The sequence below is a fragment of the Corvus brachyrhynchos genome, unplaced genomic scaffold (genome assembly GCF_000691975.1).
Source record: "Corvus brachyrhynchos isolate BGI_N302 unplaced genomic scaffold, ASM69197v1 scaffold17, whole genome shotgun sequence".
Classification (NCBI taxonomy): Eukaryota; Metazoa; Chordata; class Aves; order Passeriformes; family Corvidae; genus Corvus; species Corvus brachyrhynchos.
The window spans coordinates 13644174-13661202 of record NW_008240046.1 but is presented as its reverse complement, the minus strand read 5'-3'; the positions used below and the strand labels follow the sequence as shown (position 1 = coordinate 13661202).

General features: G+C 37.6%; 1 protein-coding gene across 1 annotated transcript in view; it reads left to right on the top strand.

Annotated features, from left to right (window-relative positions):
- The window catches only part of TENM3 (teneurin transmembrane protein 3), a 1268339-nt gene that overhangs the window by 934474 nt on the left and 316836 nt on the right, over window positions 1-17029 (top strand). Inside the window, exon 10 of the mRNA XM_017744521.1 lies at window positions 12938-13240. Within this exon, the coding sequence (XP_017600010.1) occupies window positions 13009-13240 (232 nt within the window). The 5' untranslated portion in view covers window positions 12938-13008. The remainder of the gene's footprint in view (window positions 1-12937; window positions 13241-17029) is intronic.

Sequence of the window (17029 nt, the reverse complement as noted above, 5' to 3'; positions counted from 1 at the left end):
CAGCAGGAGAGGGGTGGGATTATCCTGGGGATGCTCAGGCCCATTAGGCTGCAGAGCGCCCAAACACAGGGCTGGTCATCTTGGATGAGTGTTTGAAGGAGAGCATCTGGAAGGGGGAGAGAAGGGATGGCTATTACAGTTGCTATTGTTCTTCATTTTGCTTTTTAAAAAGAACAGCTTTTCTTCCTCATTTGATTTATTTTAAGTAAGTTTTAAACTGAATTTCTTATGAACATCTGCCAAATCCTGTTTGCCTCTTCATCAGCTCGTAGGGAGAACATAGACTCCCTCAAAAGATTCCCAAGTCTTTTTTTTTCCTGTGGTTGCATGAAGACCCAGATTCTAGAATTTTATCACCAGGATTCTAGCAAACAGTACTTTGTGACTCTGAACTATGTTTCGTTTGATGAAGCCAACCTGCTTTGTGATTTATGTATAAGGCATTCAGAAATTCAATTGAATTCAGAAATTGAGACTGACAGACTACTTTCTAAGGAAACTGTTACTGTGTCCTGTCTCAAGCATGGAACAGACTGAAGTGGTCTGTGCAAGCATTCAGGACTGATCTCCTGGTGAGGTAAGGTACTACTTCATTAGTTTCTTATACTGTAGCTATTTACTGAATCACTGTGGCACGATCTCTAGTTTAACAATTCTGCAGGACAGTGAGTGCTCTTAAATGTCATATACCAGCCCGTAGTGGTTTTGATGTTCATGCCATGTTTTTGTGAAAGTAAATTAATGCTTTAAATAGGAGATGGAAGATGCAGACTCACACCAATGTTTTTGACTTGCTGATAATATTTCTCAGGCAGCAGCCCCTGATAAATCTGGCACCTGTGCCAAAAGCTACTAATTTCTCCCTTAGGTATAGAGAAACATAGCCCTGAGAGAATAACAGGTAAGGAATACAGAGCAATAAATAGTTATTAACATTTCACTATTTTTATTGATGCTGGTTTTGTTTCCATAATAAATTTCATTTAAGTTTACAAAATAGATAAAAGGAATTTGGAGGCAATTAATTTTATGCTTTTCTAGCTTCAAAGTCCAAAACCAGCATAGAATTTGTCTCCTCAATGGTATTTTGCACATTTTACTAGTGGCTTTATAACCTAAATTTAAAAACTTCTACCTATGATTTTCTTGATGGGGAGCATCTCTTGTTATTCTTCAGGGGAGACAGAAGAGAGACTATTGAAAAACTTACATAGGTATAAGAACATTCCTGCCTTGTCCCTTCCTCCAATATTCCCTGGTAGTCTTGGTTTGGTCACTTTTACCGTAAGTTTGTGAAGAGACAAGTTATCAGCATCTAGGTGCTTTGGAATATACAGTTGCTGAAGGCAAACAGGAGTTAGTTAAGTTACATACATTTCCCAAGCTGTCTTGACTTAGGTTAGCTAAATAGTGGGTTTTGTTACTTTAGATTTAGGAGAAGAATACTACTACTACTATTCTCTCCATAGCATGTCTTTCATTGGTGGTTTTTATTCATATATATATATATACCATCTATTTTTATATATACATATATGTGCACATATACATTTCACTAGCTTTGTAATGTTCAATAAAGCTTTTTAAGTGTTAAGAAAGTAAGAGCTGCAAATGGTTAAAGATCTGATGGGTATTTGTCTAATCATTCCACAGAGCTATAAAATGTCTCTTTACCTTTCCAATCTCTCTTTTACCATCTTTGCTCTAGTCTCCATCAGTATACTTCAAACTCTGTACAAGTCTTTGTTACAGCTGTGGTCTTTTTTCTGGGTTTTGTTTGCACTGCTTGCTGAGTGTGCGTAAGAATTCTCAGATTTCATATACTTCTATTCAGTTATTTGGAGACCCAAACTGACAAAAAGGAATATTAAGATTTCATTTATCTCTCCTGTTCCCCCATATGAAAGATAAACTCTCCCAATACCAGCAAATAACCTATGTTAAATCTTTTTCTTTCTGAAGCCTGCTTTTTGGAAGCCTCAATTAACTTACACACAAAAATCGTATTATTAATCCTACCCAGCAGCTCTGTGCAGCACTACCAGGCAGTCTGGGTATGAATCGAAGGTGTGGAGTAGCACATTCATTGTTACCAGCTGAATGAGCCCTCCCCAGAAGATGAGTATGTCCAGAAATGATAGCTGAGCAGTCTGAACCCCTTCAGTCACCCTGCTGGGTGTGCTCATCCTTTCACCTGGGTGCGTTAAGAGCCTATGATATTAATCAGAATGGCTCCAGTCTCAGAGCTTATCTTTATCAGTGGTTTTGAGAGTGCACTCTTCTGTCAGTGTCGCTGCATCTGCACAATAGATTTTGCTAGCTTAAGCTATGACTTCTAGTAAATTCAACCGTGCTGCCAGAACTTTTCAGTACAGACCAGATCTCTTAGTACTGAGCATTTTTAAGTGTGTTCTTGAGCTGTGCAAATACACAGACAAGATTTTGATACCATCAAGTTCAGGTACAGGTATAAGGGGTTCCTTCTTTTTCTAATGCCTGCATTTCTTCAGTCCTGGCCCACCCCTCAGGATCAATTTTTTTCTAAAGGTTTTCTAAATGCTTCTGGACATAGCTAATGTAGTTAAAGAACTTTATCTTAGATTTCCTACTATTCTAGACTTCTTTACTTAAGGAGGGACATGAGCCCCTCTACTTGATTGTGTAGGTCAAGAAATTTCTAGACCCTACCTTGTTATGCATCTCATACCCTCTTTCTATTCCCACAAAACTATCTCAAGTATCTAGACAATTCAACAAAAAGTTAATGGTTGGAAGTGCCTATACTGGAACTGATGTTTTTGCCCTTAAATATAAGTAAGAAAATCCCAAATAGTTTCATATTAGGTATAAGGCCATGCAAAACCCGAATGTTTCACTCTCTGTATCATATTAAAAAGGAATTAGAAATACTCGAAACAGGATAGAAATTAAACTACCTGCTCATCCACCCATGTAATCCATATGGACTTGTCTGCACTCCTTGACTGTCACCGTGGGAAAGATTCTCTTCTTCTTCTGCTTGTGCCTTCTGTGTCCTGTAAATGAGGGGAAGCCTCCAGTATTCCCAGCTTTGTCTTGCAACTCTGCTTGCTAAACTTACTTGATAAGAAAAACATATTGTTTAGTTCTGGTGTGACTGAGCTGTGGATCTGCTCTACAAACTCATATTGGATCTAAAAGGATTTCATTGATAATTGGGAAATATTTTCATTATTCAGTTACAGTTTCATTATTCAGTTACCAAATTTTCATTTATGTTCTTAACAATAGAAATAGCCCATCCTTTGAAGGTCACCTTCAGATCTGTTGCTGAAGTAAATTGTTACTTTAATTAGAAGGATTTTTAATCAATGAGTGTACTGAGAAATTGAGTATTATATGAAGTGGTAATTTAAAGGATTTAAAGAAGCAACTTCCTACAAAAGCATAATATGAAGCTGCTAAATACTTCCTGTAGAAGCTTGTGCTTATTTTGCAAAACTGCAATCATTTGGCAATGAAGCGTATTTTAAAGTTGAGACTTGGTTCTCTGCTGTGTGAGTTCCAGGTGCTGTCACTGGGCTCTCCAGCAGCAAGTCAGCTGCATCCCCACAGTTGAAATTTGGCAGCATGTGGAAGCACAGCCAGGTGCCTTACCTACAGGTAACACACACCAGGGGAAGAGGAGGGGCAGCAGGACATAGTTCTTCGTCCTACTTCCCCAGCTTCCTGAGGGAGGCTTTGAATTATTAAGGGTTAATTGTTCTTTAAGTAGTTACAAGAGAGGATCTTGATTAGTAGTCAGGTAGGGTCATGCCAGAGCAGGCTGTGTGGACACTTTCAGAGAGCAGTGTGCTCCTTTGAACACAATTGCTAATTAGTGTGGGAAATTTTGTGTCTCACATAGTTAGCCAAAGAACTTATTTTAAAAATGCATTATTCTTTTGTTTGCCCTAATCAAAGTCTTAGTTCTGTTGAAACTGGAGACAAAACCTGGGAGGTAAGAGTGGAATGGGGTGATTACAGGACAAAAAGTTTTTGTATGACCTTTAAGGTAAGGCTAAAAATCTGATGCAATGAAAGGGATGCTTTGAAAGAGAGTTAGAACAGGGATTACAAAAAGGAAGTGATCCAGCAGGGCAAACAACCTCCAGCCTTTACTGTCTGCTGATGTTGGATTGTGCTGAAGAAGAGACAATTAGAGGTTGTGACAAGAGGACACAGCTTGTGCAGAGAGGGAAGCAGGAACCTGGGGAGTATAGAGGAACACATGACAGCTGATACCATCTGAATAGATGGGATAGTTAAATATAGTAGTAGGGATTGCTAATGAAACATAATCAAGTTAAACAGTGCTTTGCAACATCTTACGGTGGCATTTGTAAATAATTTTTCACACTACTGTGTTAGGAGTAGTAAGTGAATGTTGTGACAGTATGAATATAGAGTACTCATTTCTGTGGGGATTTTTCATTATGTTTGGTACTTTTCTTGTTTGTATCTTTGTGGTTTTGATTCGTTGCTATTTGAGAAAGTGGGGGGGACAAGGGGATAACTTTGAACAAAACAGAGTTCTTGAGCATTAAAACAGTTGTGAATATGCCTTAAAAATCTTACTAGTCATTCTTTACAGGGATGAGTCACTAAATAATTCTCCAGGTTACCAGGCTGCAGCAGTATCCTAATTATAATGTGGCTGGGACCCAAAAATCTGGTTACCTGTCAGATCAAGGAAAAGAAAAATCTTGTGAATATCTCCTGTTTATGTGGAATTTCAGTTTTCACTATGAGAAGCTGTACTTGGGAACCAAAGCTGATGTTGCATGTGTATCCTATGTCATGCAACCACAGCAATAGCTTCAGCACCTACACTTAGCTATTTTTTTTCTTCCCTCTCCCGTGTGTCCTCGATGACATCCTTGTTACAGTTTCCTCAGGTCCTCCTTTCATTTCCAGACACCTTCACAGTAAAATTTTCAGCTCAGCCTTGTGTGACTGTATGCCCAGCTCTTGCATGTCACATATAATATACTTCATTTCCCTTATAGTGGCTTGAGAGATGTATTGTTTTTGAAACCTCACTACTGTCAAATTGTTTGAAATTAACTCTGAGCTGTTGAAGGGGGAGTTGAGTGATCGACAGCCCTTTCAGATGGTGAAGCTGACATACTGATAGCTTTGTTCTCCAAACAGAAATGCAGAAATGACTGTGCTGTGCTCACTGCTTGGGGACTAAGGGACGGTAGCACCTTAGCTGATGTCCATGGTTTGTTACATGTTGTTCTTGTGTCAGATTCTCCATCCCACTTGTTTTAGTTTTAAAAATCCCTACATTTCTGTAGCTTTGTTCCACAACAAAAGAGGACTCTGTGGAAGAGCTCTGAGCAGGTGCAAAAGTAGATTTGGGATATTCAAGAAGGATGTTAGGATACCATTAAGATAGGTTGAGTAAGAACACAGTGATGGAAAAAGAGTGTAAAAGATGAGAAGGGAAGGAGATGATGGCATAAAGGATGAATTTCAAGTTTAAAGGAGCAGAGGGAAGTACTTAGGCCTTTTTAGTTGCTGCTGAGTAATGAATTGCCCAGTGCTGACTCTGAGTTTATTACTTTGTGCTGAAGTAAATGAGTCACAAAGGTCTTCCCTTCTGAAGTTTTCTTTGTTCTCTTCCTCCACTTGTTTTTTCTCTTAAACTCTTTTCTCTTGCTAGGTTTGCTGTGTCGCTTGTCTTCCCCGGTGTTGCCGTAATGAGTGCTACTGATTGCTTCTCTCTCTACTTTGTATTCTGAGCTCGTTTTGTTATTAATTTTTTCTTCATACTGCAGCATTTCTGCTCTCTTAACTTCTTTCCCTCTGTCTTTTCATCACATATTCTCACCCTCCTTTTTACTAAAGGAGCACACCATATTATTACACTCTTGGTCTTCATGTTCCCTTTCTCACTTAGCTCTTCCAGCCCTTTGAAGTAAAACACATTTTATACAAATTCCCTGAATTAGAGGTAGTTGCTTCTGCTCAAGATCAGAGTTCATGACAGTTCCTGCAAACCATTCCTCCAAAGGAGGAACAGAAACTGTCAGTGTAACCCTCTACCAAGCTCCTCTGAAGGGTCCGTTCCAGCTGGTGTGGGATCTCAGCAAGTTACAGGTTTTCTGCAGGACCTGCTTGGTGACTTAAAAACCAGCACAGCCCCAGGCTGCATGTGTGTGTGGCCAGCTTGGGGTTATTTTCAGTTTTGTCTTCAGCAGGTTTGTAGCCTTGCTGTGGAAGGGCTTCCAGCACACAGGAATAGCTGCAGCTCCATCTCAAATGCTGCAGTGTGGGTCTCGTACCCTCCCAGGTAAATGCAATCCAGAGAAGTGCTCCCTTGACTCCCATCATTACAGAAGGTGCATTATCTCTTTCTGCCCATATGAGGGAAAGCATGAGGTGTTCTTTCCCTCCGCTCCCAACGATTTCAATTATAAGTAATGGCACCAATATTGTTATACAAACATCAACCTCTATGACTAACCAGGATGCTGCAGAACTCTTTATCTTGCTGATTTTCCTGACTCTTATTGCAAGAAAACTTCTGTAATGAACAGAGGACATTTATTTGTTTTTTATTCTGTCTCTAATGTAGTTAAGATTTTTAGATAGACTATGTAAAGTAACTTTTATATTAACATTACATCCTGTAGTGATGGTAGATATGAGTGTTCTGTTCCCCTGACTGATGCAGAAAAATACAAAATATTTTTTACTTGTCTTCTTGTTACTCTTTTTTAGTGTGTGTTTTTGTTAGGATTTTTTTGCTGGGATTTCTCGTTCATTTGCTTTTAATTTGATTTTAAAATGTCGGGTTGGTGACTTTAGGAGGCTTCTTTTAAATTTTAGTTTCTGAACTCTCTGTCTGCCAGGCCATCTGTTTCTCACTCCCCCTTAAGAAGACTGACTTGGGATGCATCCTCCCTAGTCTCTATGTGGGAAGACAGACTTTTTATATTAAGAAGTGAGTTTCTAGATATGATGACCTGAAATGTCCATGTATTAAGAGTCATCAGTTTGACTAATGGCACACCATGGCTACAGATCATCCTAAGCACCTCTTCAAAGTGTCATTTTTCCAGCTCAGTTGATTTCTGACATATCTCACTTTATCAGCCACTGAAGTGGAAATTTCATCACTCTTTTATGCTTTTTGAGTTTTTCTTAGTATTTGTTTGTAATAGGTTTTATGGGTGATTAGTTGTGAGAATTGTGAAGGGGTTTTTTTGTGGACAGAAGATTTTCTTAATTTTTGCATATTGTACAATATTGTACAATATTGCATATAAGCTTTTTAATCTAGTTGTTAACATGTGTAAGTTAAATTTTGCTTTGTTCTTGCTATTGTTCTTGCTTTGTTCTTCTGCTATTAAGGGGCTATTAAATACTATACCTAGTGCAATTTGCAACTAATGCAATATTTACATTCATTTAATCTGGTCAACAATTACAGAGACAAAGGAAATTATTATTAAATTAAAGTAATGGCACTTGCAGACGTGTATCTATTGAACAGCACTACTTAGATGCTATTTGCAGCAGCTGTTGTCAATGCTGAGAGTAGGCAGTGTCTCAGCTCACAGCCTGTAAAATCCTCTGCTCTTATTCCAGACAGAAGTTCAAGCCTGTTTCTTCTCCCAAAAATCTTAGGGTTCTTGTACTGCTTGTGTTTATGTAGAATCATGAAAGGAGGTTTGGTCCCCATCTCAGCAAGTGTTCAGACTGTGCTTTTACCTAGGAGTCAATGTGGAAGGATCAGTGACTCTTAATTTGCAATAATGGTAATTAATAACAAAAATAACAGTAATCCAATAATAATGTAGGTCTCTGCAGCTGGGAATCCTGTGATTCTTTGGAATGCCTAAGTGTTTAGAGTTAGATGTTTGGAGGGAAGTTTGTGGTATGTAATGTAAGTTCCTTCCCTGTCTCAGTTCTGCTGGCCTCAGGGAGGGGAGAAGGGCTGTGATCCAACAGCATGTTGCCTTCCTTGCTGCTGCTTCTTGAGACTGAGGAAAGATCTTGTTTGTGCTTCCATATAACAGTATTTCAAACTCTCTTACTGTTCCTCTGTAACAAGGAAATTTACAAATTTTATCCTTCCGTTTTTGGATATTTTCCATTCCAGCTCTGTATATATTAATGACTCTAGTTATTCTTAGAACTACTTCCAGTTTTGCTTTGTATGTTTGGAGATCTCTAAAATAGATATAGATGTTTAAAGGGACTATAATACACACTATAGTAGATCCATAAATCAATCCAAGCAGTGATGTCATCTTTTCTATACAATTATCTTGTCATTTTGGCAACAAACATATTTTATTTCTTACCTGTTTACTATTTCATGCCTCTATAGATTTTTAGGTATCAAAGAACATATAATACTGAAGTATATTTAGACTTCTTAGGCACCTTGGTGTTCCTTGAATCAGGTTTAATGGTGGGAGAAGTTTCTTTGAGTGAGAGATGGGGATGGAGTGCTGTGTACCTTAGGCATGATTGCCATCCTGCTGCCAAACTCTAACAACCCTTTGAGGAACTCAGAGCTCGAGGTGCTGAATGAAATACAGTCATTTTCCATAACACTTTAAATGCCTGCAGGCATGCTGAAGTTGTACCTGGGTGTTTTGGATAACACTGTAGCATGACCTTAATGCCTTCTTTATGTCTTGCCAATTAAAATATGCCTGTAGTATTTTTCTACATTGCAGTGTAGAACTTAAGTATCAAGGGTTTTTTTATTGTAGAAAAGTGAAGTAACTGTGATTTTTTTGGGTTTTTTTTTTGTTTTTTTTTTCATTTTCACTATACTGACTTTATTTCATGTTGCAATAGATAATTAAGAGGAACTGATGAAAGGCTGTCCTGGGAAATTTCAAATGCAATGTAAAACTTTTAACAGACACCAGTCAGCTTTGTCTGTGTCTGAGACATCAGTCACTGAAGCTCCTGTGGTAGCTTTGACACTCATGTATGAATGTGCCTTGTGCTCAGTTTTAGTGTTTACACTTGGTGTCTCTACAACACTTAGAGTAAAAGAAAGAATTTTGATAGTTTATTTAATTATTAATTGTACATAACTTATCAGACTTGGTAATTAAATATAGTGCTAAAATGTGTTAATGATGTCAGAGGTATACAATGTAGCCTGACACATAAGGGAATGAGCTCTTTGATCCCAATGACCTGGTGAGAACAAGAATTGTTTCTCTGGTTCTCCTTCTTTCCTTCTAAATTAAGTTGAAATATTTAAGTATTAGTTTTAAAATGGACATCTTCTCTTTCTGGTTTCAAGCTGTTTTTAAAATTTGGAGTGACACTAGGAAGGTAGGGTCTGAGTCTGCAATCAGCTAAAGCATGTAGAGAAATGGGCTGAGCATGACTGTATAAGAGCTGTCATGTCAGCCTGGTGATTAGTGAACACCCTCCTGTGTATTTCAGCCAGGAGCCCCTGACATTTGAGCGATCCCTGAAAAGGTCATGGGAGATCCCAATGCTCAGTGACACAGATGAGCATCCTCAGGTTTTATACTTTCAAAAGTATTAGACAGAAACTTGAAGTAGTGGCATGCACCAGTGAAATCTTTTATTATTTTCTGTAGTCCATGCAGGCCATTTTACGTCAGCATTGCAATCCAACATGTAGCAGTATTCAGCACGGATGAACTGACATCCTTTGTGAGTCTGTTAGTAGTTCAATAGCTTTGTAAATATTGCTCTATGAAAATTACTTCATTTGGCTGGAATGAAGCAACCTGATAGACCATAAATATGGACATATGGGCAATAATTCCTTGCAGATGAAGGCAAGTGTTTTTATAATACATCAAAAAATAAACTTCATTTTCTTTGGTTTATAATTTTAATCTGATTTTGTAAATTAGTTGCTGTGCATTCGGCTATCCCGCCAAAACCCTGAGATGCAGTTTTAATGTTAGAGGAAACAGAAGAAAAGAAAAGAAGGAAGTATGTTCAAATTTGTGCAGCAGTGATTCATTTAAATCTGTGAAGATTTGAGCGGGAAATCTTGTTAATATTTTAGCTAGAGTGATCTTTAAAAGAAAGGGGATGAGCAGATGCGGTAAATGACAGTTTGGAGTTTTTATTTAAATAATTTTCTCAATAACTGAAAATATTTCAGTTGGGGGGGTGAGGGCTGTTTTCTAGGGAAAAAGAAGGGGTGATTCATAATGGGACAAGCTAAGATCTAGTATCTGCAAGTCTTCTTTTGTTTGACTTGTCACTGCTGACGTACCCTACTTAAACATTAATACTGGTATTTATTTCTGTGTTCTGCAAATATGTTTGTGTTCTCCCTTTCTGCTTGTTGTCTGATCGCAGTAAAGAAAATTTATTTGTAGACAGATCTTTAAGATAGCTTTTATTCTGTCTTCTTTTAGATATGTGTATTACTGATGAAATAATTTCAAAGACACAAGCCTGAGGATGTTAAGTGTTTCCTAAGACTTGCTGAGAGATACTATTAATTTTTAAAGTTAAAGGCTACTGAAAGTAAACAGGTGTTTTGTATAATGCCAGATTCAAACAGATCATGTTCTTAAAACCTAAAAGATTTGTTTTGTTGTTCATTTTGTTTTGTTTCTTTCAAAAATGCCCACAAATAATACAGTAGCCCTCATTATTCTGGAGGGTAATCACTGCTGGAGTATCTCCATAATGCAGTGCTGTTAAACAGCTTGTATTTTTTTAACCTTTTCATTCTTTGCCTGGAGAGGCAATAGATAACCCAGAGAACTGCTTTTTGAAGTTTTATTGAATTCATTGACTTCCGTGGGAAGCAGATCAGTACTTCTTCGTGCTACAGCATAGATTAAATCTTTGAGGATTTTAGCTTGGTATAGTAACAAAGTGTTGTGCAAATAAGAGTTTGGTTTGTTGGTTTGCCTGTTGTTGTGCTTTTTTTTAGTTTTTATTTTTGCTTTTTTTTCCTTAACATTACAAGGGATTTTGGAAACTTGGATTAAAATAAAAATTATTTCTTCTTTTATGGTGAATAGTGTATGTCAGTTTTCCCATGGTGCAATTTAGATACACTAGGAATTAGTGGCCCTTTAATGTCTTGACGGGCTTAGATGAAAGGGGAGATAGGCTTTACACTGCAAAATAATTCCCATGTGTATTTGTAAATAATTATTTTTAAAATAACAATCCAGTTTAGTGTTAATAAAACACAGAGTTTATAGTGTGTCTAGAAAACTGATTTTGCCTGGAAAGTACTTGCATTCATTAGTCAATCAAATGTTTTAAAATCTGAGTGTTTCATGCAAGTTAAATAGCTGTGCTACCTGTGCATGCAAACATCTAAACAGTCATTAATTTAATAAACTGCTCTGTTATAAAACTTTTTTTTTTTTGATCATGTAAAAATTTCAGTTAACCACTCTAAAATTTGAAAATATAAAAGTAGAAGAGTGTTTGCTTAAATGGAAGGCTTTGGAGCTTTATCTTCAAGTCTAAACCAGGCTTCATATAGGCCAGGAAATGTAAAAGCCTTTCTGGAAAATTTCAAAACAGAATGATAAAGGACTGGCCCTCATTCACAAACTTGAATAATGGTTCTGTAGTAAATTAAATACTCTCTAAAATCTTTTAAGGAGTGACAACTAATTAGTTTGATATTAAGTGTTTAAATAAGTGAAGATTTATAAAGCAACCTTGTTTTTGCTGAAAAGAGTGCAAGTGAAGTTTGCTGTTGCATTGTGATATGTGTTGTAAACTGTCATTTTACATCACAAAGGGCTTGACTGATAGTATTCAGCAAAATAATCCGTTGTTTAGTTTTTCTTGGTTTTGTTTTTTTACAGTTAAGTGCTCCAAATTGAGGGGAGCACTGAGGAGAAGGTTCTCACTGGGACAAAGGAAGGAACCAAGTATATGCAGTGTTAACCGAGAAATACAAAGGCCTCGGTTAACAGGTGCCGTTGCAAAATACTAAAACCATCTGAACTGTTCTTCATTTAGATGCGTTGTCAGCTGTTTAAAGATACAAATTATATTCTTTATTTTATTTTAGTGCTTCTCTTTAAAAAACAAAGCCAAAATATACAGACTTTCTTTCTGTCAGAAATACAGATATTTTGGTTAAGGGTGCAGGACCCAAGAAATGAAATTGAGATGTCTTGTTTTGAAAACTGAGAAGTCTTGTTCTGAAATTGGAATGAAATGTTAAAGAGAAATAAAGAGTAATAGAAATACAATTCTTACTGTAATATTCCTTAAAAACTTGAGGGGAAAAAAAAAGCTATTTCTGATTGACATTTACAAATCAAATATTTTCTTGCTTTCTAGCACAGCCTATGTAGAATATACTGGCTTTGATAAACCTTCCTGCACATCACCTGTGTCATTTTAGTAGCTTGCTTTGAAATTGTGTGTACATGTTCTCTGATGAGAATAATTTTCTTAGAATAGAAATTACAAAAAAAGTTTATATAAGTCTAAAATTATTAAAAAAAAAATGAAACCCTAAACCTTAAAACCACAAGTTTTCAACAAGCAGAAGGAAGCCAGATTTGTCATTAAGTCATGCAGGCTTCTCAGAAAAAGAAAAAAGCAGCTTACCTACAGATAGACCTTAGGCAACTAACATATTCCTAAAGCTGAAAAACTGCTATTTCTCCGATCTGTTCTCTGCTTCAATCACACACTGCTTTTGATCTTCTAATCTGTTGTATAAAAATGGGTAGTATTGTGTTGATGTTTTTCACAAGTATTTTTTTGCTAATGTTTTAGATCAGGATAGCTTGTGCATGGAACTCTGGGAGGTCTTGTAGATGTGCACAGATGTGCTTCTCACCCATTGCTGAGCAGATCTTTCTTTCTTTCTTTTTGTTCCAGACAGGGAGCAATTACAGCAATTAGAGATCATTGTAACACATCAGTGGTTGTCTTTCTAATTTTGTTATAGGTGAATGTAAGCTGAATGTAGAGAAGACTTCCAAATAAGCTGGACTGATGTGCACAGAGAAGGAATGAAGTATGGATGTGAAGGAACGTAGGCCTTATTGCTCCCTGACAAAGAGCAGACGGGACAAGGAACGTCGCTATACAAATTCTTCTGCAGAAAATGAGGAGTGCAGAGTGCCTACTCAGAAGTCTTACAGCTCCAGTGAAACCTTGAAAGCTTTTGATCATGATTCGTCTAGGTTGCTGTATGGAAACCGGGTAAAAGATTTGGTCCACAGAGAAGCAGATGAGTATACCAGACAAGGTAGGCAAGATGTTTGAACTCAGAGTGTATAATTCATTAGTTCTAAGGCATCCTTGCTGCAGGAAGAATATGTTATTAAACTAGTTTCATCCATTTTTGTAATACTCTACACACTTAGTACACTTCCCTTGTATCTCCCTAAATGTTTTACAAAGATGGGGAAGCGCTGTGTACCATCTTTGGAATAGATAATATATGGTGCACAGGAAGTAAATGGCCTGTATTGGGCAATGGGTCAGTGACAATATTGCAGAGTTGAGTGTGAAGCATTCAGGCCTTACAATTTAAAAGCTAGACCCCCAGTTATTCAGCTCATTAATAGGTCGCCCAATTCCAGTTTGCCATTCCAGTATATCTAAAATGTAAATAGTTTAAAAATTAAAAATAAATACAGGTGTTCCAAGAAGGCCAATCCCTAGGAATAGGTTTGTGGAAACATAGTATATGGACGAGCATACAAATAATGCATTAGCTCAGTGCTTTTATATTTTAGCTTACAAAGGCAGTAACAGAGCACTGTGGAGTGCTCTGTAGAGGTAAATTAGTTCACAGTTTGTGCATTTGGGTGTGTTGGATGGTTTTTTTAGTGGTTATCCCTGATATATAACCAGATGGTAACAGGCTGCCAAAAGTCACTGTTGAATTTTTGAGTTCAGGACTGGAGTGACATGAGAAGTCTAAATATCCATCAAGATGCTCAGAACTTGACTGAATATGGTCCTCTTGCACCTTGATGTAGCTGACTATGCTTGAGAGAGGGCTTGGACTAGATGATCTCAAGAGGTCCCCTTGGATCTCAAAGATTCTGAGAGATTGGACTCAGCTCCAATTAGGGTTCAGCACTTATGCATCAATTTTGGATTCAAAACTGTAGTGTCTGGAATTGATACTTCTATGTTTCCACAACTAAGCTATTTAAGGTAAGGAGGAAAAAAATGTTATGAAATGTGTAGAATACTGCAGCCCAGCTACCTAAAAGGATAAAGCTAGGCCAAGAGCTGTGTGAACCTATGACTCAGTCTTCTGTTTTTATCTCCTCTTTTATGTGGAAACAAAAGTAGATTTAGAAAGCTTCCTCTTGGTGAAAAAGTCCTTAATTTTAATTTTAGAATATCTAAAGTATTTTCTCCATTGATGTTTTTCTCTGTTCCATTTAGAATAACTTTACATTAAAATTAGAGCTGGGCAGATGGTGTTGACTTCTTTGCCTACTAATGTTTGCAAGGGAAATAAAAATATTTCTCTTATGCTCATGTAACTGAGGCTTGCTGCTACTCTATTCTGCTGTTTATTTTTGGTTTCTGTGATGTGTTGAAACTTCAGGTTATCGCTATTTTCTAGTTTTTAAGCCATTAGTCACCTTGACATTACTTTAATGAGGTAAAATCAAGAGGAAGTTTTCTAAGACCTGTTCTGTAGGCACTTTCTTAGTACTAGTGATGAAACTATGTCAGAACAGGCACCATTTCTTTAATGAATTCATAAACTACTGCCTGACTAGAATATTATTCTTTTTTAAATAGCAATAACAAACTGAAGAAGTTATGTGGTCTGGCATGTCACATATGATGGTGCACTGTGGCTTCATTTTTATTCCTTTTCACTTTCTTCAGAAAAGCACACAGTATTTAGCTAATACATATTGCCCAATATGCAATAAATTACATGTCTTCAGGCCTAAAAGTCTAGAATGGATAATGCCCTCTTCACCTTTCAGTGGTCTCAGCACTGTCTTCTGTGCCCATTTAATTTTCCTCATTGTCCTTTCAATACTTTTTGTATGGCTTATTGCCTTCCTGTAGTGCATACTGGTTTGGCCCCTTTAGGGACTACCTGCAGGTTTGATAGGGTCAGGTAATAAAGGGCTTGTTTTAGGTAGTGTATTCCTTTGATTCATCCTTGACTGAGAATTTACAGCTTCTGACATTGGAGGTATTTTGTGGAAAAGGTCCTCAAGGTCATATCGAAGGTTTTTAAATAATATATAAAAGATGCTTCCCTGTGGGTTATTTTTTTCCCCCTCTGCCTAGAAATAGTGTGAGCTTTGTGGCTTTGACAGTATAATTGACAGCCTCCTAATTCAACAGGAAATTATTCTGTAAATAAAAAAGGCAACCTTTAATAAATACCTTTAATTGGGGATGAATTTTAAAAATTAATCATGACCAGCGTTTCAGTTTCTGCCCTGACTGTAAAATAATGATAGGAAATTTCCACTGCCAGCTGGAAAGGTACTGGGGCAGTTATGCAAGATTCTCAAGTCTCTCAAATGTGGAGGAATTAAAATCATAAAATCGTAGGCTCTTCTGAGTTGGAAGACACCCATCAGGATCACTGAGTTCAACTCATGTCCTTGTGGAGGACACCCCAGGTGTCACACTGTGTGCCTGAGAGCATTCTCTTAATGCTTTTTGAGCTCTGTCAGGCTTGGTGCTGCGACCACTTCCCTGGGGAGCCTGTTCCAGTGTCCAACCACCCTCTGGGTGAAAAACCTTTTCCTGATACCCAGCCTAAACCTCCCCTGGCACAGCATCAGGCTGTTCCTTTGGGTCCTGTCACTGGTCACCACAGAAGAGATCAGCCTGGCCTTCCTCTTGCCTCACGAGGAAGTTGTAACTGCAATGAGGTCTCCCCTCAGTCTCCTCTTTTCCAGGCTGAACAGACCAAATGGCTTGAGCTGCTCCTTATAAGGCTTCCCCTCAAGGCCCTTCACCATCCCTGTTGCCCTCCTCGGACACTCTCCAACAGTTTAATGTCTTTCTTACACTGTGGTGCCCAAAACTGCCCCCAGCACTCGAGGTGAGGCTGCCCCAGTGCAGAGCAGAGCGGGACAATCCCCTCCCTTGCCCAGCTGGCGATGCTGTGCCTGATGCAGGACACAGCTGGCCCTCCTGGCTCCAGGGCACTGCTGACTCACATTTAAAATGTCAATATATTTTTTATGCTTGATATTTTAAGGTAAATCCCTGGGAAGCTTTCTGCTAGTGAATCAGGACTTTCCCATCTCTTCTTCCTGAGTTGTTTCAGTACACGTTTTTGTGCTTCCTTTTTCCCAAAATCCAGTGGTAGGAATTCAGAAAGGAATACTGCTGTTGGAGATAGGTGTGCTTTATTTAGTGGTAACTTAATTCCATGAGATCTTTTCTTGTCGAGAGGAGATTCTCCAATTGTCTGTTCCAGTCTCATGATATTTTTCCTCATGAGTTGAATTTCCGTTGCTTGAGATTAATTACATAAATAGAAATATGAGCCCAAAAATATATATGTTTGTCATTATAATTCTCAAAACAGCATTTAAAACATATTGTAAAGTATTTGAACATGAAATTATTATGTAACTGGGGACTATCTTGTTACTTTTGAAACCAAACTGACAAGACTAGAAGAGCAAGTAAGCTTTTTTAGGAAATTGGAACTACATCTAGGCAACATGCTTTCAGTTAGCATCCATCTGAGATAAGACCTAGTGCAGTCTCCTCTTTTTCTCAAGCTCCTTCACCTGTTGCAAAACTGGTTTTGTTTTAAAAATTTTAGATGATGAATATTTAGCCACTATTTTTAGAACTTTTAAATTAGTTATTTATTTTCTCTTTGTTTATAAACCTCCCAGGAGAGTAATGTAAGTGGAGGCCATGAGCTTTTTTTTCTTAAAAGTAGTTTTAAGAGAGATACTCAATTTTGTATTACATCTTTCAGAAGATACCTAATCTCATGTTTGACAATGGCTGAAGCTCCATGAAAGACTATTTACTTTAAAGGTGTGATGATATGACAGTCACTTGTTTATGT